A 27,912-nucleotide genomic window follows, 5' to 3' on the forward strand; every position below is an offset into this window, starting at 1 on the left:
TATAGACTCAGTCGGTGTTTAGAGTGTGTGGCAAGCAGAGCACGTGTGTGAAGCATGTACTTAGTAAGCTTTGCAAGCAATTCACAGCTTGATCATGCCATATTTGGACCAAGCACAGTGATACCCAAACCTATACCTCCAGTTCCCATTATCCCAGTGTGTGCTGATGTCTATTGATCAAGCTGGCAGCCCCTCGCTCAGCAGAGCACTTGGGGATGTGCTGGGTGAAGGGCTCGACCAAACTCTGGCCTTTGGCTCAGGCTACAACCCATGGAAATCAGGAGATATGCCTGCTGGCTTGGATCACCTCCAGGTCAGGTCCCAAATCCTTAAGGATGGTCATTGCTCTGATTATTGCATGCTGCAAACATTGAGTGCATTGTTGGCACTGAACACATATTCAGAAATAACTTTTTTTTTTTTTAAACAGTAGGATTTTATTAGGTATGAAACCACAGGTAAAACATTTGTTGCAATCAATAACCCCCAAAATCACTTCCATATGGATATATATCATCAAAAATATACCCCGTTACTATCAAAAATATTCCCCTTTGCTAACAGTCAGCTATCATTCATTGAAGAGATCTCTCTTCCCTTAAAAAATGAGGTTACATCTATATACATTTGTACCACACGTGCATACACTGACACATGCGCAAGTTTCAATGAAGAAACTGTTTAACAGCTTCCCTATCCTTAAATTCTTCACCATCTCCTGTTGTAGGCACAGAATGCTGCTTTTGCTTCTACTTTCCCTCTTCCTCTCTCTTGATTCAATTCCATGTTCAGCCTTGACGTATTGTACTGCTTTTGTTTTTAAAATCTTTACTATTTTAGAATATTTTAATGCTTAACAAGAGGCATGTCAGTAGTTTGGTGCAGCCATTAAGTCTCTTCATATGGGTAATGGCAATCTGAGTGGTGGCTAGCCCTGCGGAAGACATATTTACATACATTTCTTCTTCACAGAGCCTTTTAGACGAAGACAGAGCCATCCTGGTCACTGGTATTGAGGGTTATGTTGCTGTTCACAATGCTTTCTACATAGCTAGCTGAATAGGTGACCTGGTAGCGACTGCAGGGACCACAGAAACACAGGAATGGACAGTACTTTAAGCAGAGATGATAAAGGTATTTCCTGAATTTTTCCCCAGCAAAGGCATAGATAAAAGGATTGAGACAACAGTGACTGAATGCAATGGTTTCAGTCAGGTGCATCGCATAGTCCAATGATTTAATTTGGTTGCAACTTGTGAATAACTCATAGTGCCTTAAAGTCTCTAGAAAAATCAGTACATTGTAGGGGGACCAAAACAGAAAAAACACGACCACCACAACCAAGATCAGTTTTATGGCTCGTGTTTTTTTCTGATTTTTGCAGGTCAGCAGGGTTTTGACAATCCCACAGTAGCAATAGCATATGATACAGACTGGGATGAAAAAGCCGATGGTGTTCAGCTCCACATTGCAGAACACTGGCCAGATGTTCTCCAGCAACTGGGGGAAGACAGAAATGCAGTCATTTTCTACCAGCTGGGAGAACACAAAATGTGGCACTGAAACTAAAACTGCTATTGCCCATACTCCGCAGGTTATAAGAAAGCCATGTTTCACTGTTCTGGATTTCAGAGAATATGTTGCCTGGACAATGGCCAAGTATCTGTCAATACTGATAACAGTGATAAAGAACATGCCCCCAAAGAAACCAATGTAATACAGAGAGGAAACAGCTGTGCATGGAATAGTCCCAAGGGTCCATCCGCGGACCGTGTTGGAAGCCCAGAAGGGGAGGGAGATCACGAAGAGAAGGTCCGAGATAGCCAAGTTCAGGAGATAGATGTCAGTGATGCTTTTTTTACTGCCTTCTTTCATAATAGCAAAAACCACCATTAGATTCCCTGTGAGGCCAAGAGCAAACACTGCAATGTAAAATATTGGCAGAAATATTCTCCCAAATTCTTGGATGTCAGTCTTATTGCAGGAAAAAGCATGTTCGTCATAAGCATATTCAGCTGTCGTTTCTGTGAATGCTTCCGTCATGCTGAATTTTCTGGCTAGAGGCAACATGAAAAGGGAAAAGAGAAGAATGTTAGAGAGAGAGGCAGTATCTGCTATGGTAAAATACTGAGACCTCATCAACACGCACGCTTTAGGATTTTGCCACTGTTGGGTTAGTGAGAGTGGTATTACTGCAGAGGTGATGGTAGTTACTAACAACAGCCCAGACTCTGCTGTTACCTGTGCTTCACTGCAAATTAGCTCTTTAGGATAAGAAAAAATAAATGAGAATTTCAAGGGCTGTTGAATAAACCCCTGCTCATTGGAAGAGCAGCAGAAGCAGCAGCGAACTGATATCTGACTAACTGAGCTCTGCAGGTGGTGCATCACAGTGTGAGAAATGCAGGCACCCTCCCAGTCTATTGGGCAGTGCTCAGCAGGAAACGATACCGTACATGTAGCTGTTGATCAGCATGCGGTGCCTGTCAACACCACCAAGAGCCCAGTCTCACCCCACACGTTAACCCTGGGGTGGAAATGCAGTAAGATGCCCAGTTTGGTCAGATCTGAGCCGATGCTTGCTGATGTGGGAGGAGCAAAGTTTGCACTGGGACATCCCTTGGGAGCAAGCGTATCTTTGATGAGGTTTTTTTTTTGTAAATGGTCAAAAGAAGAGAAACTATACTAACCCTCTTCCTCAAGCGCCAAAGTGTCTCATGACTGCTCCTGCCTTGGCTGTGAGTTAGTCAGGTTGGAGGCAGGGCTTGTTAGCTTGGAGGCTGCAACCAAAGAGAGTATGGGGTGCAGGTGTGTGACCTCTGGGCTCACTGGTCTGCACATCTAATACCTTGGCGCACCCGTCAGTTCCTCTGCGCTCCCTTGGGATGTGGTGGTCAAGTCTCTGCAAAGATTTCTTTTTGCAGGGAACCAAAAATCCTAGAGGGGTGCAGATGTTGCTGCATTTGGTCTGCTCCCTGGCTGGGGTAAAGAGCTTGTGCGTATCTGTTACTTGCTCTTGCTGCAGGAAATGAAGGAGATTGAGTGTGATACACTGCAGAAGCCCGGGGAGATGACAACACAGCCAAACCAGCCTGTTAAAGCGGAGACTGAAAGGAAAGGTCAGTGATAACAAAACTGCAACTAATAACTACCACCTGGTCACAGTGTCACCATCTTCTTACAGGAACCCCTGTTGACTGTAAAGAAGGGACTTAGTTCGGTGACCATAAGCTATCTCTAATACAGATGTTTACATCTCCTGTTAGTGGGAGATGTAGGCAATACAGCCGATGAAGAGCAGTGCATCCGATCCAACAGAGGTCAGGCCAACTCTGCTTTAAAGACAAGACAGACTACTTTCCAGGCTCTGCTGACAGTGTTGATGAAACTCCTTTTGACTGTAAGGAGAGCATGGGCACATTACTCAGTGGTCGACACTGATGGTGTATAATTACTCCCACTCCTGCTGCTTTGAGCAAAGCAGCTGGAATCCCAGCCTACATGTCCACGTTTCACTGATAGCAATATTTTTTATAGCCTCTGTTTAAATAGGCCTTGCAAGATTAAACATGAAATAAAGATGTCCTGAGGTGTGAGACAGTCCTTGCCCAACAGGTTTCATATGACGTAGTGGTGACTACAACAAACGCCCCAGTAGGTGGCTACTGTGACCAGATTGACATTTTCTCCTAATGCCTCATTGCCAGAGTGCCGTTTGTGGTGTAGGCCGTGAAGTTCTGGCCTCTTATTTTGTAGCCATTTCTCAAAGAGGGTTTTTTTGCTAGTTGGCAATGCAGGCTTTCCATTTTAAAATATCTTCTTATTCTGAAAGTTCAAAGCCTAGCTGTCCCCAAAACATTTAAATGAGAAGTGCCCATAGTCATTAGAAAACAATCTTTGTGGTTTTGCACAGGAAAAGTGGGCTAGAAGAAGGGCTGTCTCAGCACTGGTAGTTTCAGGGCATAGGCACGGTGCAGGGAAGGCTGTTTGCAGCAGGCAGGCACACCCACGGGCTGAGCGGCTCTTGCAATGCCTTTCCATTTGAACTGGGAGCTGAGTCTGCCTGCAGAGTCTGTCCAGCCCCTTGCATGCAGCCCGGTTTAATTCTCCAGGTTCTGGAGAATTAATGTTGAATCTGACATCAGCAGAATTAAAGGGGACGAATAGGAGATGCCTATGTGCTGGGGCAGAAGCAGACAGCAGTTGCAAACAAGATACTGATTTTCCACTGGTGAGATAACTAATTAGAGTTGCCTACTGAGATATGTGACAGGTTCCTCACCTCTTCATGTGTCTGTCCAGCCTACTTTATTTACCCTGTTGAGGGACACAGAAATGAGCCGGAGACATCGTACATAATCCCAATAGCCCATCATTGTCTGCCTTCCCATTCTGATGTTTTCTTTCTCTTCTTCTGTGCCTAAATGTACACAACAGGTGCCTTTGAAATGAAAAGAAGTGTTGGGGTATGCCAAGTCTCTTGTGCTGAATATGAGTCGCTACGCCAGCCCACCCAGCTACTTGGACTGAGCTGTTACTGCACCCATCTGCACAGTGCCAGAGCCTCCATCTTACTCTGCAGGTTGATGTGCTCCACAGCTGGTTCTTCACCGAAGCACTGGTGTACAGTAGCTGAGGGCTACCAAAATGATTGGAGCTGGAGCTCCTGGTGTATGAGAAGATGCTGAGAACGGGGTTTGATCAGCCTCGACAAGAAACATCTCAAGGGAGATCTAGTGAGAAGGTGTAAAGGTGAAGCAGAGAACTTTCCTCAGAGGAATAAGAGGCAACGGCCATGGGAAATTTTTACTCACTACATGGAAAAAAAATTTCACCGTGAGGGTGGTCAAACACCAGGACAGAGCTTCAGGGAGGTTGTGGATCTCTGTCCCTGGAGGTACTTGAAACTCAGCTGGCCCTGCTCTGAGCATGAGTTTGGACAAGAGACTTCCAGAAGTCCTGTCCTAACTTTGTGACTCTGCGACAAAGCTGGACAGAGGCCACGTTGTCTTTGCAAAGTTTACTCTACTCTCTGAGAGCCTCTAGCTGTGCTGGTCCTTCCCATGCTTGCTTCCTTAATTCATATCTAGAAAGGCAGCTTGTTCCTCTGGAGAGTTTCCATATGTGTCCATACAAGCCATTGCACTCTGTTGGGCGCAGGGAGGATTTCACACATGTAAGGAAACGCGGCTCCCACCACAGGGTAGCCCTCAGGTCTGGCAGACTTCTGCACAGGCTGTACCCACTGGCATTGCCTGGAGAGAAAGCTGGGTGTGGGAATGGCCACCTTCTTCACAGGAACACATTTACATGGAGGTGCAGGATGAACTCCTGCCCTTATTGAAGTAAAGAGGAACATCACTTGGGTTGGGATTTTTCCTGAAGTACCTTTTCAGTCAGGTAATCTCCTCTAGCTCACTGATGGGGATCGTTTATTTCTACAGTAGCAAATTATTTCCTTTACTCTTGGATAGGTGGTTGCAAAGCCCATGTACCCACGCCAACGGGAAGGACAAGTAGCTGCATAGCACATCCAGGGGCAAGTGAAAACTGCACTTACCAAAATGACACTGATATCTGAAACTGCTGGCACAATCTGTGGCTTGTTCACTCTCTAGCTCCTGGATTTTGTGTATGACCAGCCACACACTCTTATCCTCCCACCACCACACATCCTGCATATGCAATGCTGTCAGTTCTTTTTGAATATTTAGCTCCTCTGATACCAATTTGCTCAGTTTAAGCTGATGTTACTCAACAGGTGGGCTGCAAACTCCAAAGCGCTCCCAAACCCCAGCCCATGCCAGGTAGGCCTAACGTGATGAATTTTTCTTGCACCCTAAAGTGAGGAAACTAAGCTCTGCCCGTCCTCCATCCTTCCCTGCCAGGTATTCTCTGTCAGCCTCACAAAGCCCACCACAGTGCATGCTGTAGTCTTCTCACTGTCAGTTTCAACCCAGTTTGCTCTCTTGTGCTTATGACAAATGTTCACCTAAGGGACAAAGTGAACTGAAGAACATAGAGGACACTGAAGAAGGACTGCAGGGCTGTGAGGTCCCTCCACCAGACATTTTCCCTTGCTGACTACAGGAAATAGTAGATTCACTTCTGCTTCTCATGGAACTGCTCAACCGCTTTGCTCTCTCTCCAGATTTCCCCAGCCGTTTTACACCCTACTCCCCACAAACACTTCTGCTCTTAATCACGTTTATAGCTATCTCAAAGACAAGAGTCTGCAGGACCAAAACCCCTGTTTCTCAACCCGGCTATTCCCGACAACCATGTGCACTATATGTAATACATAGGGAAGTGAAATTATGAGAGATCCACAAACTCCTCTAAGCAACAGAAGTTGCATTTCAACCTTCAAACAGCACTGGCATCAGGCTGGGTAACACAAGAGCGAAATCCTGTTCATGCATCTGATCTTTCCAGTTATCACCCCTGGTACTTCAGCCAAGTGCCACGTTACAAGCTTTACTGCCAAGAAGAGGGGTCTGCGAGCGCTTCGCCTCTCCGTGATGCCTCTGCTGTCACCGAATGAAAAGAAGTTAAAAAACATAACCAAACCCAGACCTCTGCCAGAGGGTCACACTTCAGATTTGCACAATACGCTGATAAAAGTATTTAAGCCTCAGAAAGATTTTCACACCTTAGTCAGCATTTCTGGGTGAGGCTGACTTGGACGCTTTTCTCATGCAAGCAAAGCAGGTTTTCAGTGCATGCTGAATGGGCCGGAGCTGCATGTCGACGATTCAGCTGGCCCAGGGAAGCTGGCGGCTTTGTGGGAACCCCTGTGAAACCCTACAGGCACATAAGCCTTTCTCACCCTTAGATCTGAGCTGCCACCACCCTACCCAAATATAAACGCCATTGCTTTTGTGCACTTGTGGCTACACCCATCTGCTTCTTGCCAGCTGGTGATCCTTGGCAAGGCCATAGGGATGTCCTTGGGTACCTCCAAATGAAATGTCGTAGCTGCTGGTGGCACTTCTAACACATACAAAAAGAGATTTAAGGGAATTAACCAGAACTGGGTGGAAACTATCAGGAGAGATGTGAGTCTTAATAGCACTCTTAAGCAGCCTGGCGCCAAGCAGCTACCACACAGTCACCAGACTGCTGCGGACAACTCTAACCACACGGTTGGGGTGATACCCAGAACAAAACTTAGACTTAAGGGCAAAACACTAACCAGAGATGGGGCTCGATTTCTAGTCTGACACCCAACTGGTTCCTGTAATTCACTTAGCTTAGCTTTCAGAGCAGGGTGTCTCTGTTCTTAGGGGACGGTCGCTGGAGTTGCTCGGGATCGTGTTAGATAGCCAGGGTCAAAAGCAGGCCCAGCTCAGCAGATGCAGTTACTTTAAATCTTTAATCTCAGTCTTTTATTAAGTGGGAAGACGTTCTCCCTGTTCCACCTCTACAGGTGCTGGAAGCAGCTGACAATGCTGACCTTTGTAAGCAGGAAGCAAGGTGAAACAGCTAGTGTAACCTAACTTTTAACATGGGCAAAATAAAATTCAAACAGTAAAGGGGGAGAGTGTAGCTAATGCTAGTCTGCGTGGCTTTATAGAGGAGGAGCTTTAGTTTGGACATCTGATGAGATTGCAAGGTTGATAAAGGGTACTGCGCGGGAGAGTAGGAGCTTTGACTTGCAGTGCCTGATATTTGATTGACACACGTCTCCAGCCCAAAGCAACACAAACCGAACAAAGCATTACAATGGGATTTGGGCTGGTTAGCTGTCAGATCTCAAAAGCCAGCCATCTGTGGAGGAAGCCTCACCCAGCTAGGAATATTGCTTGTAAGAGGTCTGCAGGAGCGACGAGTTGAAAGCCCAAAACTCTTCAGTATTTTCATCACTAGTCTGAAAGCAGATTGGGAATGAGAGCTGGCAGGGGGAAGTGATAAAAGAGTGAGAGTTGGACAGTGATTCAGACAAATCTGAGTAATCTGGGGCTTCTCGGATGATTCACGTTGGCTTTAATGTAGCCAAAGTGACACACTTGGGAGTTAAACAACACAGACCATGTCTCGGGAGTGGGCGCATCCACTAGGAAACCTGACTGCCAATACGGGCAGACTCTGAAACCAAGCTCCCAGCCCAATGTCCCAGTAAGAAAAGCTGATGCAACCCTCGGGTGTTTTAAGAGGTGCTAAATGGGAAGGAGCAAAAGAGGGAAGACTTTACCATTGCAGAGCTTGGTACTGAGGCTGTAGGCATACTTTGATAACACTTGATTTCACTTTTACTCATGTTAATACAATCTTGCTAATTTAGCGGGATTGGCCATAGCATAAACCAATGCATGAAAATTCAAACCAGAAACATGCAAGCTAGAAATCAGATACACATTTTTAACGGTGAAAGGCTGATGACTGGAACAAACTTAAAGTAGGAAAAGGAGATTTTTGCATGTCTGAGGGTCTCCACGTCAAGAGAAGGTATCAGTCTGGGAAATGGGTTTAGGCCAGACACAATGGAGGAGCTCAGCGGGGGGTACTGGGTAAAACCCTGCAGCCCCTGACAGCCTGGGAGGCAAAACAAATGGGCTATTGGGGCAGACTCCTCTTAAAAACCATGACTCTGTTTTGGTAATAAATGACTGAAAAAGCCAACCCATCCTCTCCCAAGGTACTTCAGCCGTACTAGCTAGCCCAAATCCTGGGATGGGACCCCCTGGAAGGAAGTGGGGTCTCGTGAAGAGCATGGAGCAGCTGTTGGGGTGGGGTTAGAGGGCAGCTATATGATGGCTGTGGAAGGAAAGCAGCACAGTTTGGGAATGGGGATGTTGTTATCAAACAGCCAGTCTGTACTGCTTCTGTTAAACCCTGCATGTTTTCCCTACTTCTAACCAGCTTTATCATTCCTCCGTCACTTCTGAGTGGGTGTGGTGTAATCCCAGATGCATTCTTGCTCCCCCAGTCCTTCCCTGATGACTTTAAGGTGAGGAAATTACTTTCTTTGGTGTTTCTTCTTTCTTCTGTGATTTATTCTCAGATCAGCTGGACCATTTCTGGGGCCCAGCAGAATTCTGCAAGCTTAATAATTGCTTATCAATTTGAGTGATTTCATTTATGGAGGCTCCCCCCAAGACTTTGAGGCTGTTTTTTAAAAGCAAGTAGTGATCTGGGCTGCTTCATTATTGGATTTTCCAACTCAAGGTGAAGTTCAAGGTGCAGAAGCATGATGCTGAGGCTTTCTGAAAATGAAGGCTTTCAAGGTGTCCTAAATAAAGGACCCAGAAATGGAAGCTGAACAAACCACTGCTGATTAAGATAGATATAAGCCTGAATATTGCAGAGGCCTGTTGTCCCTTTACAAAGGCATTTAGGTCAAAAGGATGAAAAAAAGGCACCTTCCCTGAACCAGTTCTACAGTTTTTATACCAACATCACAAACTAAATTAGAAGCAGACACCACTAGTTGGAGATGAGCAGCGTGTAAATCTACAAACTTAAACCAATAGTTTTGGGTAAAAAAATACATTTGAAAAGATCAGGCTTGGATCATGGAGGGCAGGAGGGGATAGTATAGAGTCCAAGATCACCAGGATCTCTCTCACCTTCACCTAAGGCTTATAACATTGGAAAGTGCTTTCTCAAAGATGCTCCATGCTAACCTGGAGATAACTGCAGGGCAGCAAATAACCAGGGCACAAGTTTCAGCTTAACCCATTGCATCAAAATGAGGTGTACTCTGATTTATAAAGAAAACACAAAAACATGGACTTACTACTGTCTCTGCCAGCAGCGAGGGCTTCACCGCCTGTACTTCAGAGCAACCACAGGAATATTATTTTGAACAAGATCTTGCTCTTGCTCTGTCAGTGCACGGTCCAGCTGGCCAGGCCAGTGGCCTCACTCAAGCTGCTTGTGCTACCGTTACAGCAAAGCGGGCACAGGGGACTGAACCCTGATACCCTGGGCAAATTCTACCCCCAGCGACATCCCTCCAACTTGCTGGTTTTGTCACCCTGCCAGGAAGACTCGCTGCAAGCCGTCTGGGAGGGACAGCAGCATGGCAGCTGTGTGTGGTTTGCTGGGGCCATGGCAAACCCTGCGAAACCCCTGGCAGCTTACCCCTGCAGTTGCTGATGTATTTATAGCAAAAGCTGTAAGCTGAAGGTTTCAATGGTTTCAGCTCCTTCCCTTGACTCTGGGGAGGACCAAGCCCCTCTGAGGCTGACAGGGTGGCCATGCAGGGGACTTGGTGCCTACACACTGGGGGTCCCCGCTGCTCCTTAATGGAGCAGGGAATAGGCTCATGTTTCAGGACATGACCAAGGCTCTTGAGCAAGTGAAAATGCAGATAGTCATATCAAGGCATTTTCCTGGGGTGCCATCATTCATTCCAATCATTCTTCTAAATGGGAGCTAAGCACTGGGGGGGCTTCTGAAACCCCCCCCAAGGCATTGGTCTGAGCCTCTGGTGGTCAGAATACATTTAGAAATCTGGCCCTAAGGAGGTCAGAGCCTTAAATATTGGTTTCAGAAATGACATGCATTTAGGAAATATGACCTGATAGTATGATACAGGCTCCTGTGTCTCCCCTGGATCTTAAAATCAAGGTTCAAAAAAATCACTGGAATGGTTCTGAAATTTTCATCCGTGACTCTCTGGGTTCTGATTTTGTGCTCTCAATCCTACGACCAGATCCAAGGGTCTTCTGCAGAGCCTCTGCAACCTGAGATGGTTTCCAGGCAGTGTCCTGCCCCGAGGGACCGACCAGAGGATGGGAAATTAGGTAAGTGATGTGAAAATCATGTTGAAGTGCAGTATTTATTTTTGTCCTCGCAGAGGTTGGGGAGCACTTTAACTCAGCTGCTGGGGGGCAGTGGCAGAGCTGGGGAGGGACCAGGTGCCCTCCCAAGAACTGCCCGCAGGGCACTGGGTGTTTGGGGTTCTCGTCTGACTGGATGGTGATTGCCAGGACCAAGATTTTATTGGAAAATTTGTTTCACAGGTATTTCCTCCAGCCTGTTTGTTCCCCTGTTTGCCCTTTCCGCTTGCACAGTTGCTTGTGACACTCTGTATCTTATTTTATATGTATAGCTGAGCATTTTGCCAGTGTTTTCTCTTACCTGCTCTTCCTCAGTATTTCTTTTTCCTAAGCCTTCCCTTCTTAAGTGGCATGCAAATTTCTTCTGTATTTTTCTGTTGAAGGGACAGTGAAAACAGATGATTGTTTGTAGCTATGTGCACTGTTTGTACTTGTTTATGGTTACCATTCGCTCTGTCATCTCACCACCTTTATCGTGGTGCCTATTTACTTCCTGACCTGCTTTTTGTTATTAATAAGCTCACATTGCCTCAGCATCCTTGAGAAATCTGAGAAGGCTCTCTAGAAATGGGAGATCTCTTAAATCATCTCCATCATTTTAGAGAGCAGCGCACATTACACCTTCTTGACTGCATCCAGATGAGATTTAAGTTCTGGAGCTGCCAGCCCCTTCCTGGTAAGATCACATCTACTATGTGATTTACTCTCAATTTATTATGTGTTCTCCCTTTTGGACTTCTGCACTGCCCAAGCCCTCATAATTCATCGCAGTTGCTGTCTTTTATGTTGTCACCCCATGCACTGCCTCTGGCTGCACTGCCTCCACGCAGGGTTTGCCCCAACAGACCAGACTTTGGGAACTGCTGTTTCTGGATCTGTGTTTATATCACACAAGTACTTAACAGGCTGCCGCCACTGTATTACCCAAATATCTCACCCAAACCAGCAGATAGCTTTGTGCAACATCCTTCCCATGGAAAGCTGAGTCACAGAGAAATTAAGTAATGTGCTCATACAGAAAGTTGGGTTTTCATGTTTTTTGGATTTCTGCCATTCTCTTGCTGGCTGGTCTGTCCACATCACACACTTTCTTACCAGATTTTCTGTATTGGGCTGTCTTTCAGTGTCACTGATGTTTGGGATGTTGGTTCACTGACCAAAACTAAAAGCAAGTAGTGCTAGTGAGTTGTGAAATCCCTGCAGACATCTAACAAAAACCATCTAATGAAGTAGAAGGGCTGTATCTTCTTCGTCTGTCCTTCTGGGCTAATGCTGCACACTAGTCATCTATCAGCATTTTGCTTTAACCTTGAGGACTTCTAGCCAGGGTGAATATTTCTCTTACCACAAGATGCCACAAGTAATTAGTCACCAAGTAAAATTTCTCTGCCTTGGTCCACTTTGATTAATAAAACGTTCCCCTTTCTACTTTCACAATTTGTAAACATTACCCACATCATCTTTACCCAAACTAAATATCATTTAGATTCCAAGCACTAAGCAGCGAAGAGTTTCCTTGAGTTCATGAGACACTATTTCTTGTCATCCTGCTCTGTCAAATTATAGGTAAAATATAATTGTCTCTTACCTTAATTCATAGCTGCATTGAAAAACCAATGTCTTCTTCAAGACAAGCCTGTTTGGGTTTAAATGTATATTTCCTCTTCTCTAGTGCTCATGCCTACCCTATGAAACATGTGAACTTTGGCAGGGCAGCTTCCTGGGCTGAGCTTCGGGGCTGAGCTGAGAAAGTATTAATGTGCTCTGCTCCGGTCCTGCTGGCGCCTTGTGAAATTGTGAAGCAGGATGCGGCCACTCAGAGGGGCAGAAGTGCTTAAGGAGGACAGGACTTGCACAGGAGACATAAATGCCTGAGGAGCTTCATACTCAGCGTCTAAAAGCTCTCACCCACTTGGTTCCCCCTGTCCGATGCAGAATGAGATATTTTTGACTCAGACACAGTGGTACAGTGTATAGACATATGAGTCTGGTACGATAGCAGAGGCCTTGAGCAGTGGGGACACAGGATGCAGCACAGGTACAGGATGGTAAAAGATGGTGCACAGGCTGGCACTGGGGACCCCCACACCTATACACAACTCACTGATGGTCAGTTAAAAAAATGCAGACCTGGAGCTGGCAAAACTGGGTTTAGCAGTAACAGAACAAAACCAGTATCTAACATACATAAGGGGCACCGCACACAGTAAATTGGGTATAACGTGAGGTTGCAGACCACTGAAGACAGAAGGTATAGAAGCATGTTAGAAAACACATAAAACCGACCCGAAGCAGATCCTAGAGGGAGGCAGAAAAAAAAATCAGCACAAACATCACGTTTGTCCCATGGAAGGGCTGGAGATGCTGACAGCTTGTTCTAACATCCCACCCCACCACCGCCACCTGGGTGAAACCACCGGCCTTAGCACCCAGCGGAGCAGGGAAAGCGTGAGTGTACCACCAGGAAAAGGGCTAGAAACTATGTGTGTGCAAAACAATTTTAACTGCATTAGTATTCTTCCTTTTTCTGCGACCAGCAGATCTAGACTGATAAAGATTGGAGCCTTGAGATTGCCATTACACTAACAATATATTCTTGGCTTTACCTATACATACGTTGTACCTCCTCTTTGCCTATAAACAAGATTTTGAGTGTAACATCTTTCTGCAGCCCAGGGCTTCCAGTGGACCGGAGGAGTATGAGGGTTTAAAGCATTGGCATGTTCATTAATCAAGGAGTCTTCTTGGCCCCTGACCCGAGCATCACGCTCAGGGTTGTGTTACGGGTGCACCCACAACTGGGATGCAGCGTAACACATTTCCAGGCACCGCCGGGGCACGCAAAGCAGTTCATCTGGGGTGAAACCAGGTGGGAGGCTGTGCAGTGGGGTGACCCAGGACACTGCATCCGTCTGGGGGCTGTACCAATACCGAGGTCCTCCAGCACAAGTAGGAATACAGTCTTGGAAACACCTCCAGGTACTGTCCCTGCCTCAGATACCAAGAGAGGTTAAAATGCCTTCTCCCTGAAGGCAGACTTGTGGGGCCTCTGTCCAGGCTGAGCTGGATGGGGGTTTTGGGGTGGAGAGCATCTTCCAGGTTGTCTGAGCTGTTGCACATTGATTGGTGTAGTGAGTTGCCAGGCAAATATTCTTGTATAAGTTTAGTTCTGGTATTTCTGCCAGTTACATGTTTCTTCGTGATGTTATGGCTAGGACAAGTGCCCATGGAAATAGTCAGGGGACCGATACCTGGTTGGGTATTAGCCAGGAACAGCAAAGATACACTGCTGAAAATAAAGTTTAGGGATTAGTAAAAGACCAGAGCAGCAGATTTTCAAAACTCACCTTTTTCTCCTTTTTCTCTGACAAGTGCCAGCAGCCCCATCCTGCCCCTTCTTTAACAAAAGATGTAAAAAACTCTGCACTTTTTTCAGGAAAACATCAAAAGGCTGATGGGTGGTTTCTCCCCAAACACTGAAAGTAGGAGCTATGACTGCCAAAATTACGAACTTTCAACTTTCAGAAAGATAATTCCTGGTATATGGTACTAAGGAAACATTCTCATTGTGTGATAACCATAAGATTCAGAAAGGCAAATGAAGGTTTTCTTGATGCCAGTGGTAGTCTGATGTTATGCCTGCAGTGCTGCCCTGGCTGTGGGTCCTGCAGAAGGTGTGTTGTGATTCAGAGGACACCCAAATCTAAACCTGTCTCCCATATCCTCACAGGTATGATGAAGGGCTGCACTCTCCCCAGCCCCCACCTCCCACAGCCTTATAAAAAAGGTATGGATAATCCAGGTGGAGCTTCCCCACTGGGGACCTGCACACACTGAGCTGTTTTGCAGCTGACCTGTAAAACATGGGTTGCCAGAGCTCAGGCAGCCACAGCCACCCTCATGCTGGTGAGCACCCACTCCTGGGTCACCAATACTCAGCACAGCACCTCTGGTGTTGCTCTTTGCAGCAAAAACCTTGCAAATAAGGGTCAGGACTGCTTGTATAACAGCAGGAGAGACAGTCCCCAGCCACTGCTTGCCGCCGGGTAGAAAGGTCCTCCTTACAGCTGGGTTTCCCTGAAGGCAGTCATCAACCCCTTCCCTCCCGTGCTGCCCAAAATTCAACTGGAACTGAACACAGAGCAGGCTATTACGCTCATGAAGAAATGAGGTTTGTGAAAGGGGTACCCACATGGCTTTTAACTAAAGGATTTCACATAAAGAGAAACTAAGTCAGGCTGGTCACAGATGTGCTCAACAGACCTCCCTGGGAGACAGAAAAGGCTTTCTGTTGTATTCTGCTGTTAGTGATAATGCTAGATAAGAGTGCTGCTCATTACCATGGTGTGCGCCTGTAGTGCAACATAAATAGGTATGAACACTGCCTGAAAGACAATTGCAACATCAAGAAATATCTCTGCTTTACATCGTCAACCGCTATTCACCCTCCGGTGTTCAGGGGACAGCTCAGAGATAAGAAAGTCTAAGTAAGGTGCTGAAAAGACTTTCATTCTGGTCCATACATGAGGGGGAAAAGCATCATTTGTTTTTCCAAGCTAAAAAGAGACCTTGCATCCCTAGTAACCAGAGAGATTTTCCTGGGAAGGGCTAGGTAGAGTTTGCTGCCTTCCCAGCTGCAAGGCACAGGAGGGTTTCAAAGGAGGAAGTCAAGAGTAAAGGATGTGCTGTGCAGGAATACGGTGGGTAAAGAGCGGGCAGAGCCCCTTTTCTTTTTATTCCATCTCCCTCTGAGTTGCCTTCCAAATTTGAAACCTTATCTCTCTCAACATCTGGGGAGACCAACGGTACTTCCACACCAGCAGCATCTCCTCCTGCTCTGTTGCCAGGCTGCCAGGTCAACTCGGGGAGGCAGGCTTTTGCACAGCACCAGGGGCAAGTTCAAGCTTTGTGGACTAAAGCACTTGGTAAAGAAATGTCTGGCCTAAAGGATCAAAATGCTGTTCTCCCCAGCGCACCTTGCTTTCACTTCCATGTGGGAAAGCCTGATGGTGATGGTTGTCTACAGAAAGGGGCTCTCTTGGCTCTTGAGAGCTTCATTGGAATCCCCTTTGCAGGGCAGATGGGCAACTGTAACTGCCTGGGGGTACCAGAGGGAGCCCCGGGAACCTCCTCTCTCCCAGTGCTGTGACACCAGGGCTTCCCTCTGCAGACTTCAGAGACTTGCCAAACTCTTTTTGTCTGATTTATCGCTTTGCTCAATAGGAAAGCAGTTACACCTGAGACCACGGCAGAGCTGGAATGAGTAAGCAGAGGCAGAACATGGTTTTGGAGATGTAGCAGAAATGGCTCTTGAGGATTTCATTCCTTGGAGACAGGGAGAAAAAGGGCTAGTGTGGAGAATAGCCTATGGAGATGCTACTTTTTAAATGTAGAGGGGAAAAATGTCCCTACACACTTGCAAGCATCCACACATGGATGATAAAAGAGCAGACAGGGTCCTGTTTTGACTTCCTCTGCTATGCTGAGCAGCTACTGGGATCTTTTAGTATTACAACTAACTTTGACTAAACCATGGCCATTTGCATCATGTTTGGCTTTCTCTCTGAAGACACAACAAAAGCTTATCCAAAATGATTGCTCCAAGGAGCAGACTTCAACCCTGGAAAGCTTGCAAGCCTGAATGGTGCATTTGAAATGCTCCCAAAGGGTCCTGAGCTCAGGAGGCAGCTGTCCGTCCTCTTCCCCTGGGGCTGCCAGCTGCTGCTGAACGGTGATGGGACCATGTTGCTGGGTGCAGCTACAACAGACACTTGCGCTGCTTCCCCAAGCAAAGTAACAGCAGCACTCAGATGGCTTACATCCCAAGAAAGAGCTCTTTCAGCTTGAAGCCCTGCCAGGTTCTTCTGCATTTGTTTCAAGTGGAGGGACAGGAGCAAAACCCAGGCATCTGTGACCTTCACCACACTGTCAGTAGTGTGCCATGGAGCCTGGAGCTATATTGTTCAGGCTGTATCCTTTGGAAATCCTTGGTAAGGCTGGGTGGTGAGCAGGGATGGAGCCCCCGGGTCCCACTGGAGCTCTCTGATGCAGAGCTGCCCCGCACAGCTCAGCAGCGCGACTGCACTGATCCCTGCTGGACATTTAGAAACATAGAATCATAAAATCATAGAATCATTTAGGTCGGAAAAGACCTCCAAGATCATCAAGTCCAACCATCATCCATGCCCACTAAACAATGTTATAGAGTACCCTGCCTACGCGCTTTTTGAATACCTCCAGGAATGGTGAGTCAACCACTTCCCTGGGCAGCCTATTCTAATGTCTGACAACCCTCTCAGTAAAGAAATTTTTCCTAATATCCAACCTAAACCTCCCTTGCCTCAACTTGAGGCCATTTCTTCTTGCCCTATCTCCAGCCACCTGACAGAAGAGACCATCGCCCACCTCACTACAACCTCCTTTCAGGTAGTTGTAGAGAGCTATAAGGTCTCCCCTCAGCCTCCTTTTCTCCAGACTAAACTGCCCCAGCTCCCTCAGCCTCCCCTCCTAAGACTTGTGCTCCAGGCCCCTCACCAACTTGGTTGCCCTTCTCTGGACACGCTCCAGCAACTCAGTGTCTTTCTTGTAGTGAGCGGCCCAAAACTGAACACAGTACTCAAGGTGCGGCCTCACCAGTGCCGAGTACAGGGGAACAACCACCTCCCTGTTCCTGCTGGCCACACTATTTCTGATACTGGCTAGGATGTCGTTGGCCTTCTTGGCCACCTGGGCACACTGCTGGCTCATATTCAGCCAGCTGTCAACCAGCACCCCCAGGTCTTTCTCTGCCGGGCAGCTTTCCAGCCACTCTTCCCCAAGCCTGTAGCGCTGCATGGGGTTGCTGTGACTGAAGTGCAGGACCCGGCACTTGGCCTTGTTGAACTTCACACAGTTGGCCTCGGCCCATCAATCCAGCCTGTCCAGCTCTCTCTGTAGACCCTTCCTACCCTCAAGCAGATCGACCCTGCCTCCAAACTTGGTGTCGTCTGCAAACTTGCTGAGGGTGCACTGAATCCCCTCATCCAAATTATTGAAAAAGATATTAAACAGAACCAAGCCCTGGGGAACACCACTTGTGACCCGCCAGCAACTGGATTTAACTCCATTCACCACAACCCTCTGGGCTTGTACATCCAGCCAGTTTTTTGCCCAGCAAAGAGTACACTCGTCCAAGCCATGAGACGCCGGCTTCTCAAGGAGTATGCCATGAGAGACAGTGTCAAAGGCCTTGCTGAAGTCGAGGTAGATAACATCCACAGCCTTTCCCTCATCCACTAGGCGGGTCACCTGGTCATTGAAGGAGATCAGGTTGGTCAAGCAGGACCTGCCTTTCGTAAACCCATGCTGACTGGGCCCGATCCCCTGCTTGTCCTGGACTTGCCACGTGAGTGCTCTCAAGCCAAAATGTTCCATAACCTTCCCCGGTACCGAGGTCAGGCTGACAGGCCTGTAGTTCCTTGGATCCTCCCTCTGACCCTTCTTGTAAATGGGCGTCACGCTGGCAAGCCTCCAGTCCTCTGGGACCTCCCCTGTTGACCAGGATTGCTGATAGATGATGGAGAATGCCTTGGCAAGCACCTCCGCCAGTTCCCTCAGTAGTCTTGGATGGATCCCATCTGGTCCCATAGATTCGTGAGTGTCCAGATGGTGTAGTAGGTCACTAACTATTTCCTCCTGGATTATGGGTGGTATATACTGCTCTTCATTCTTGCCTTGCAGCTCATGGGGCGTAGCTCCCTGAGGATAGCTGGTCTCACTATTAAAGACTGAGGCAAAGAAGGCATTATGTACCTCGGCCTTCTCCTCATCTCTGGTGGCTACGTTCCCTTCTGTATACATTAAAGGATAGATATTCTCCTTGGCTCTCTTTTTACTGTTAACATATTTGTAAAAACATTTTCTGTTGTCTCTTACAACAGTGGCCAGATTTAGTTCTAGCTGAGCTTTTGCCTTCCTAATTTCCTCTCTGCATGACCTAACAAGATCCCTGTACTCCTCCCAAGTTGCCTGCCATTTCTTCCAGAGATGATAAACTCTCCTTTTTTTCTTGACTCCTAGCAAAAGCTCCCTGTTCAGTCAGGCCGGTCGTTTTCCTCAGCAGTTCAACTTGCGGTGCATTGGAATAGCCTGGTCCTGAGCCATTAAGATTTCCTTCTTAAAGAATGCCCATCCCTCCTGGACCCCTTTGCCCTTCAGGACTGTCTCCCAAGGGACTCTTTCAACCAGTGTCCTGAAAAGGCCAAAGTTTGCCCTCCAGAAGTCCATAGTGGTGGTTTTGCTGACCACCTTCCTTGCCTCACCAAGAATTGAGAATTCTATCATTTCACGGTCACTAAGCCCAAGACAGCCTCTGACCATCACACCTCCCACCAGTCCTTCCCTGTTCATAAACAGTAGGTCTAGCAAGGCTCCTCCCCTGGTTGGCTCACCTACCAGCTGTGTCAGGAAGTTATCTTCCACACACTCCAGGAACCTCCTAGACTGCTTACTCTCTGCTGTGTTGTATTTCCAGCAGACGTCTGGAAAGTTAAAATCCCCCACGAGAACAAGGGCACACGATTCTGAGACTACTGCCAGCTGCTTGTAGAATGATTCATCCGTCTCTTCAACCTGGTTGGGTGGTCTATAACAGACTCCCAGCACAATAGCTGCCTTATTGGCCTTCCCTCTCATCCTCACCCATAAGCACTCCACCTTGTCATCACAATCGTGTAGCTCTGTATAGTCAAAAGAGTCCTTAACATAGAGAGCCACCCCACCACCTCTTCTACCTTGCCTATCCCTTCTGAAGAGCTTATAGCCATCCATTGCAGCACGCCAGTCATGGGAGTCGTCCCACAGTGTTTCCGTGATGGTGACTAAGTCATATCTATCCTGCTGCACGATGGCTTCTAGCTCCTCCTGTTTATTGCCCATGTTGTGTGCGTTGGCATAGATGCATTTGAGCTGGGCTATCGAATCCACCCCTAACATCGGCATGCTGCCCCCAGGCTCATCTCTGGTGCACCTAGTTTTATCCCTTACCCCCTTCAAACCTAGTTTAAAGCCCTCCCTATGAGCCCCACCATCTCACAAGCAAGGATTCTTTTACCCCTTTGAGACAGCTGGATGCCATCTGTCACTAGCAAGCCTGGTGCCATGTAAACCTCCCCATGATCAAAAAACCCCAAATTCCACCAATCCCCCCCCCCCCCTCTTATTTTCTCCTCCAAAACTCTCCTCTTGTCTTTTCTGTCAGCTGGGTGGAGGCACTTCTGGAGTTGCATCCCTGCCGCAGTGGCGTCCCATTCCTCCCATGCTCTCCTGCAGCAGAGCTGCTGCCTACCTGGCAGCTTTGGGTGCAGGTGCTGGCACCAGCTGATCACACACACACAGAAAACCCTTTGCAGAAATAATTTCTGTGCCTTACTTCTAAAAGAAAATCCAGCAGAGGGAGCCTCCTCCCTTCATGTCACTGTCCTGGAGAGATGCAAGAAGACAACCCAGCTTTGGTGGTTTCCGAGGTACCAGTGGGAGATGCATTTATTCTTCATTAAAAAGGTGGGGAGGCAAAAATTACCCAAAGAGAGAGAGAGAGAAGCTATGTCTAGGGATGAAAATGTTTTCAGCCTGATGGCTAGTGAAGGGAAGAGCCACAGAAAGCTGAAGGCTTGCACACTTTCTGCAAGCAAAAGGCGTGTGGCCCAGATGGGTATTAAAAGTGAAGAGAAACATTTGTCCCCACATTAGAAATAATACTGAAGGGATAAGGGCATTGAAACAGCTTAGTGCTTAGGCTCACTTGTGCCTTGGTGACCACATCTGGTTCCTGAGCTGTTCACTAGCTTCCACTCGCTCCAGCTGCCATGCGGGGACAGTGCTCTCCTGCCCTGGAGAGGTGACAAAGGCTCAGTCAAGTCTCCTGGGGAGGTGTTCTCCTCCCCTGGGACGGGTGATGTGCACGCAAGCTGCTCAGATCCACCTGTTTCAGTGTGTACCTGAGTTAATCCCATCACTCAAAGCGCATCGCCAAGGCTGCAGTGTGGGGTTGGCTCCAATGATAACAGCAAGACCTGAGAAAGTGGGCAAGAAGCCATTGGCTGGGCGATCACATCCCTTCCTTCCTGGGCTCATCCAGGCAGGAGGAACAGCCACACAGCCGCACTCCAGCAAGCTGTCATTCAAAATGCTGAAAAAAGAAACTCCTTTCCTCCCTCCTTTTCCTCCTCTCACCCTCCCTTGTGCTGCTCACGAGAGCTGAAGCTGTTGGGTACATTTGCACCAGCACCCCCCTCTCTCCACACCGCTGTGGCTGAGCACCCCTCAGGGCAGCACGGTGTCAGGGACACGGGACACTGAGATGTGCAGGGATGGTGCAAGAGGTGCATGGGTGCAGAGACACAGAAGCAGATGTTGCGAGCGAGGGAAGGAGAAATGCGGCCTGCCTTGCAGAAAGCATAGACCAAAGACCCAAGGAAACCACCCAGCGTTGCTCTCTGCTCTCAGCCCAGTTGAATACCTGAGTGCTAGGGAACAAGACCCATTTCCTCCATCCCTTGTCACATGGGAAAAGCGCTGCCTTCTGGCAGCTGGTTTGCAAACACTTCTTGACACATGCATCTCTCTCTACTTTGCTGGGTGCTGCAGTCAAGACTGGTGCTGAGTCAAACACAAGGGACAATCAATACATTCGCAGTGTATTTTGCAGTCCTGGAAGTCTGTGTTTGGCCATGGCTGTGTCCTTCGTTTCTGTCCATCGCTGTGCTCATACTCACATGCTGCATACGCATTCACACCTTGAGGTCAAGATTTCTTCTGGAGGTCTGTTTGGAGCAATCCATTTATTTCTATCGCTCGCTCCCCAGTAAGAGCCAGCACCGCTGTGCTCAGGGCAGGATAGGGAGTGAAGGGCTCAGTCTGTCCTTGCAAGACTCATGAAGGAAGGAAGGGGCGGGCAGGGAAGAAAATGGCACCTGCCATTTTCAGACAGGCACCTGTGCACCTGCCTCCTCCTCCTCCTCTCCCTCTGACACCACTCTTTGAAAGCGGGGGGAAACTGGCCGCCTTCCCTCCGGGGCTGGTGGAAAATTTGCATGGTTCCTGGGCTCCCCTCAGACAGGGCTTCCCGCTGCTGTGCAGGGCACAGCCAAGGTCTCCCTGAGAGTGGCGTTTGGCCTTGTCTCTCCCCTGCGCGCAAGGTGCCAGCGGCCTGTGCCACTGCCGTCACTGATGCCTGTTGACGTCTCGCCTCCTCTGGCCACTGCTTCCCCCATAGGAAGAGCCTGGGGTGGAGCTCGGTGAGCTGCAAGCAGAGGTGCCGTTCGGCATCTCCGGCTGGGGACAAAGCCTGACCCCAGGAAGGCTCGTGAAGCCACCCGTGCCGTGGGTCCAGGGAGCAGCAGTGGCTCTGAGGGTGCTTTGTGCTGCTGTGTCTGCGCCAGCCAGTGCAGGCACCAGAGGATGTCCTGCCACAGGCTCCGCGCAAATGCCGCAGGCAGCCTGCTCCTCTCTCGCTCAGGCTCACTGAAACGCCTCCCCCGAGCATGGTGTCTGTGGTGTGAGTGGCCCAGGTGTCACCCTCAGTCCCAGCGACCATGCAGGGTGGCTTGTGAGCCTCTCTCCCTGCTGCGCTGGGAGATGCCTGGGCATTTCACAGCTTCCCAGCAGTCTTGGTGCTGCTGGGGCTGATTGTTCTTTGTGCTCGGGCAGCCTGTCATCGCTACTTCGGAGATGAGAGGTACAGAACTGCCTAAGGGGCCAAATTCCTGTGTAGGATTGCCACCTCTTTTTTCCATATTGCATAATTCCTAGGTATCTTCTCTGCCACCAACACTGACAGAGATGTAAGTGCCGCTTTAAACCTGCAAATGGATAATGGAGGTCCAACTTCAACACTGCCAGTAAGTCCTATGACAAAGGAGTTGGTTTCTGTTTTCTGTTTCTGGTTTCAGCTATCTCAAGAGTTAATACCCAGCAGAGCTTGGCTGTCAATCAGACTATCATATACACATGGCTTGACTTGCACATAAAACTTTGACCCAAGTATCATTCCACCCACCATGGCCAAAGAAAGCCACCCACTGCCACGTGGAATAGTTGTGGATTTTTTTGGTTCACAGAGATTTATCCCTCTGCCTTTGGAGCAATGAAGGTGGGCGTTCAGAGGGTTTGAGAGAGATGATAGACCATTCCACATGGGGATCTCTAGCAGCACATCTATGGACTGACAGCCAGAGAGGTACTCTTTGCTCAAAGACAAACGAAAAAAGGTGATGTGGCTTGCCTGAATTACAGTAATAGCACAAGGCTATAGTGAGAAGCAGCAGTATTTAAGGAGATAACACACACTTCAAATGCTGCCTGTTGCTTAGTAGTGCTCCTCTTTCCCATATATCTTATGTTGTGGGGGAGATTGGAGACAGCTTTGGGATGAAAGCCACGTTGGGTCAGGATGAGGCCCCAGCAGGTATGTGGCAGAGTCAGTGGAAATCCAGTGCTGTTCAGGGCTTTACTTCAGCGTTAGTCTGCGAGAGCATCTGCAGGGTGCATGTTTTGGGAAGGAAGGGTGATAGGGACTTGGCAGTGTTAGGTTTACAGTTGGACTCGATGATCTTAAAGGTCTTTTCCAACCTAAATGATTCTATGATTCTATGATCAGTTCCCTTGGGTATTTCTGTCTGTGCATGGTGGGTGCAGGGGGAAAGCGCCTTCAAAGGAGAAACGTAGTAAAAGCAAACATGGTGCCCTTTGCCATCGCTGTCTATCAGCAGCACTGGGCCATCCCCCACAGACATCTTCACCAAAAATCCTTGGAGCAGAGGGGAGGCAGCACTGTTTCCTCTCTCCCAGCCATGGGGACTGCAGAGCAGGGGCGGCAGGCAGGACAGGGGCAACCAGGTGAAGGATGGGGGCAGTTCACAGACACAGGGTAATTGCAAATCTCTTCCACTGACGTTAGTATAAATGCTCAAAGTGAAAAACCATACTGATTATTCAGAAGATAAAACCTGAAACATTTCCGTTTCTCAAAGTGTAAAGTACAGAGGCTGAACTCACCCCTGTGGGGTTTTATACGTCTTTAACATAACACATATCACACAGAGGAAAGTGCACTGCTACGGGGTGAGGACCTTGCCTGTGACTTGGCCTTGCAACATAAGCTAGGGTAAGTACTGCCGACATATATGTGTGTAGGTATGCCCACTTCTTAAAAACCTGTGATGTAAGGACATTTTTTTGGGCACTTTTTCAGACACAGCGTTGGATTATGGAGGGGAACTTGACATACCTGCTGGGCAGAAGCAGCTCCGAGGACGTGTCGGTGAGTCACTCTCCGCTGGACTGCTGCCCTGCAAGCCAAGGCCAGTAGCATATCTGAGGGGTCCAGTTTTGCCTACGGGGATACATAGTATTGGTAGAGATGACAGGGGTTTAGAAGAAATCAGTGTGATTGTTGTTTCCTGAAAAAAAAAAACATTGAGTGAAAATATCTTTGCCTGATGAGACTGTGCTTGTGGAAGAAGGCTGTCTTCAAGGGCAAGGGTAGTGCTAGGAGTGTCCTATGGAGGACATGCTGACTGGGAGATGTCCTGCCACCCACCTTCTTCAGTTGTTTGCTGTCATAGGTGCTGCCCAGGGATGCGGTGGTTGCTCCTGGGAGGCTGTAAGGGGCTGGGGAGCAGGGAAGGGGCACATCGCTGCTGCTGGTGCATCCTGACAGGTGCCAGGAGAGCAGAGCCACTGGTCTTGAAAGGAAAACCAGCCATCCCTGTTAGGAGAGTAAAGTCGTGGTGGGCATGAGCTGCTGGCAGCAGCAGTTTGTCCTGGCACAGGCTGAGAGGGCAAAGCTCCTGCTGGGGAGGAGGGAGGAAGGGGCAGAAAGCCCCGTCTGCTCTTTGGGAAGTCACCCCTCAGGCCAGAGCTGCCACCACCGATCTCACCTCGGGTAGAGAGAGCATGCAACGTGCAGCACCCACTGGTGACCTGTACGTGCTGGTGCCTTTACAGCTGAAAACCTGCTTGAACTGTGCAGGAATCCTCTGCAAAAGTAATTTGTCCCATGATGGGCTGTTTCTGGCACTCAGCTAACTGGAAATGCAGCTTTTAGGAGATGAGGGTTTACGTGTCAATTCCTCCCTGAGCCCTGCTCCCTTTCTCCTTTCTGAAGGAAATGTGGAATAGGACCCCAAAACCTATGTTGGAGGCTCTCAGCCCCCTGGCCGTACATATTTGGTTGCTGGTTTGGTGATGCTCACTGTCTCTGGCCCCGGTGCCCCACCTGGACTGCAGGCACAGGGCTTGGTACCCCACATGGAGCCAGCAAGGGGATACTGGTAACCTCTGGTTTACCACCACAGTTGCATTTTCCTTGATCTCCTCTGCCTCTCTGGCGCAAGAACCTCATCCCAGATCTTGCAGGGGAGGACTGGTCACTCATGTTCATTCCTCATTTGCATCCTCCAACACAAGTGAGGCACAGCTGTTTTGTCCTCATGCAGCTTGGTGTGAGCTGACTTGTGCCTAGTATATTACTAAGAGGGTAATTTGGGATTTGGGCCTCATGAACTTCATTGTCCTGAAACAGGTGGGTTACACGTCATCAACATCTAACTCCTCTGCAGCCTATGAATACGCCTTCTTCTACCCAGAACTGGACATCAGCTGTGATCTTGAAAATATTCCAGCATTTGCATCTACCTTTTTTCCAGTGCTGTACTCCCTACTGTTTGTGACCGGCCTTGTAGGAAATGCTTTGGTCATCTGGGTCCTAACAGTCTTCAAGAAAGTCAGGGCCATGACTGATGTGTATCTGCTGAACCTTGCCATCTCTGACCTCCTCTTTGTTTTCTCCCTCCCCTTCTTGGCTCAGTACTCCATCGTGAGCCAGTGGACTTTTGGAAATACGATGTGTAAAATCATCAGCTCAGCTTACTTCATTGGTTTCTACAGCAGCGCCTTCTTCATAACCATCATGAGCATCGACAGGTACTTGGCCATTGTCCAGTCCATCTATGCTCTACAGGTTCGGACAACTGCCCATGGGATTATCACCAGCCTGGTCCTTTGGGCAGTCGCCATTTTAGCATCAGCACCAGACTTAATTTTTTTCCAGGAAATGAATGACAATAACCAGACTAAGTGCATCCCTCACTATCCTGACAGCAACAATGGCTGGAAGACTTTCAGTAATTTTGAAGTTAATGTCCTGGGGTGGCTGATCCCTGTTGTTGTCCTCATTTTCTGCTACCACAGCATCTTGAAAAACCTGCAGAAGTGCCATACTCAGAACAAGTACAAAGCAATGAAACTGGTTTTTATTGTTGTCATTGTGTTTTTCCTCTTCTGGACCCCCGTCAACATTGTGCTTTTTCTGGACTCTCTGAGGAACATGTACATCATCGACGACTGCCAGACAAGCCAAAGGCTAGACCTAGCCATGGAGCTGGCTGAGGCGCTCTCCTTTGTCCACTGCTGTCTCAACCCGGTCATCTATGCCTTCGTGGGTGAGAAGTTCAAGAAGCATCTCCACGAAGCTTTCAGAAAATACACACGTTTTCTGTTGATCTGCAAAGACTACAGTGCTTTCGATGGGCGCAGCCTGGACAAGCACTCCTCTCTGCGTGTGACATCCTCACAGTCATCTTTTGTTGGCACTGTCTTGTAGAGCTACAAGTAAAAAACTTTCATCCCAAACAGGTGACCTGAAGTTAAGAAATCCTCCCAGCAGGGCATCCACAGGGATGCACTGTTTGGGCAGCCTTTTAGGACAGGAAAAGTGGAAGCAGCTGCTTGAGTTTGCTTTTATCATGGTTGCCTTTGGGGGTCTTACTTTTTAATGTCTTTTCTAGCATCTTCCTCCCTTTCCCTTTGCATGTCCTGCCCTGCCTGCTTTGTGAAAGGGAGGCTGAAATTACCAGCAGACTCCCGCACTGCCTGAGCATCATGGAGAGGTGCCTTAGAAATATTTCCCCCACCTCAGATTCAGTACTGAAAGGAACTGTTTATGTTTCTGAACTTGGGACACTTGGTCACTCCTTCCCTTGTCTCAGCAGAGCGGATTGGCTTTGTAGGCAGCGGCAGGGCTCACAGCAGGAGTGGTAACCTGCTCTTTGGAGGGAAACAGTGCCCAAGTTTAAGGCATCACACCAGGGCCTGGCTCCCAGTTGACAAATCTGAACAAGGTTTCCAGCCCAGAAAGAGCTTAGTGAGTGAATAATTAGATAAGCAACAAAGAAATAAATGTTATGCATGTGTTTTGTTAAAATCAACATGGAGGAATATCTAGGTATGATCCTGACTCCCCATCTGCTACCAGGGTTTACAGCTCTGGGGCTGGAAGGGTTTGGAAGCTGTAGACTAGAAACGACACTTTGGATGTCAGGAAAAAACCCTTATGGGAATGAACAAGTGCCCTAGGGATGAGTGGAGAAATAGTTACCAGAAAAAAAAGGCTGAAGAATGGAAAAAATACCAAATGTGAGCTGAGAGAGCAGTAAAAGTCATATGTCAAAGCTCCCTGTGGACCCACTGGCTGGTAAGCCATGGGCCAGGGCAGTGGCTGCTCTCAGCAGAGCCCTGACCCGCTGGCCGAGGGGCTGGTTGTTCTGTGGGTGCCTGAAACAGGATGGAGAGAGACACAAACAGAGGTAATACACCAAGCATCCTGGAACTCAGGTGGTAGCTAAAGTGGATGGCACTGGCTGGTTTGAGTGGCCAGAGGCTCCAGAGATGCCTAAAACCCAGATAAGGCTCACACTTCCCCATGAGGGAACTTTCTGAACACTTCAAGCAACTGATGTGCCAGTATCGTTGCTGCTCGACTGGGGTTGACCTCCTAGTTACTGTTCCAACCTGGTAACTGTGAATGACTGGTTTATATGTGAATGGTTACCTATGCATATACATATAGATGTACATTACATACATGTACATCTGTGTATATATACACAAATATATACACATACATATATGTGCATATATATATATATATACACATATATCTTTTTATATATACAAATACTGATAGATAAATGCAATGGTGTCCTGAAGCTTTTAGTCTTGACCTATTTCTCCCTACAAGATATACTGAAGTTTTATAATAAAGATACTGCATGCAGTGTAATTGCACGGTCCTTGCACCTGAGGA

General features: G+C 48.1%; 2 protein-coding genes across 5 annotated transcripts; one reads left to right on the top strand and one right to left on the bottom strand.

Annotated features, from left to right (window-relative positions):
* Positions 1-270: 270 nt before the first annotated feature.
* On the bottom strand, positions 271-12,481 carry CX3CR1 (C-X3-C motif chemokine receptor 1). The gene is made up of 3 exons (XM_009922596.2): positions 12,376-12,481; positions 11,089-11,161; positions 271-2,057 (listed from the first exon to the last, which is right to left on the bottom strand). Exon 3 carries the CDS (start codon positions 2,041-2,043, stop codon positions 979-981), a length of 1,065 nt encoding a protein of 354 aa, XP_009920898.1. The 5' UTR covers positions 2,044-2,057; positions 11,089-11,161; positions 12,376-12,481; the 3' UTR covers positions 271-978.
* LOC104312914 (C-C chemokine receptor type 8) lies at positions 9,757-27,894 on the top strand. 4 transcript variants are annotated; one of them, XM_069810578.1, is made up of 5 exons: positions 9,757-10,575; positions 10,661-10,751; positions 22,578-22,666; positions 24,019-24,087; positions 25,351-27,894. In XM_069810578.1, exons 1-5 carry the CDS (start codon positions 10,534-10,536, stop codon positions 26,428-26,430), a joined length of 1,371 nt encoding a protein of 456 aa, XP_069666679.1. In that variant the 5' UTR covers positions 9,757-10,533; the 3' UTR covers positions 26,431-27,894. The 4 variants fall into 4 exon arrangements, with proteins under 4 accessions (XP_069666679.1, XP_069666688.1, XP_069666696.1 ...); XM_069810595.1 differs by lacking the exon at positions 22,578-22,666 and having other exon boundaries at positions 10,558-10,575; XM_069810587.1 differs by lacking the exon at positions 22,578-22,666 and having other exon boundaries at positions 9,765-10,751.
* The last annotated feature ends 18 nt before the right edge of the window (positions 27,895-27,912 follow it).

This window comes from Haliaeetus albicilla, chromosome 2, assembly GCF_947461875.1.
Source record: "Haliaeetus albicilla chromosome 2, bHalAlb1.1, whole genome shotgun sequence".
NCBI classification, from domain to species: domain Eukaryota; kingdom Metazoa; phylum Chordata; class Aves; order Accipitriformes; family Accipitridae; genus Haliaeetus; species Haliaeetus albicilla.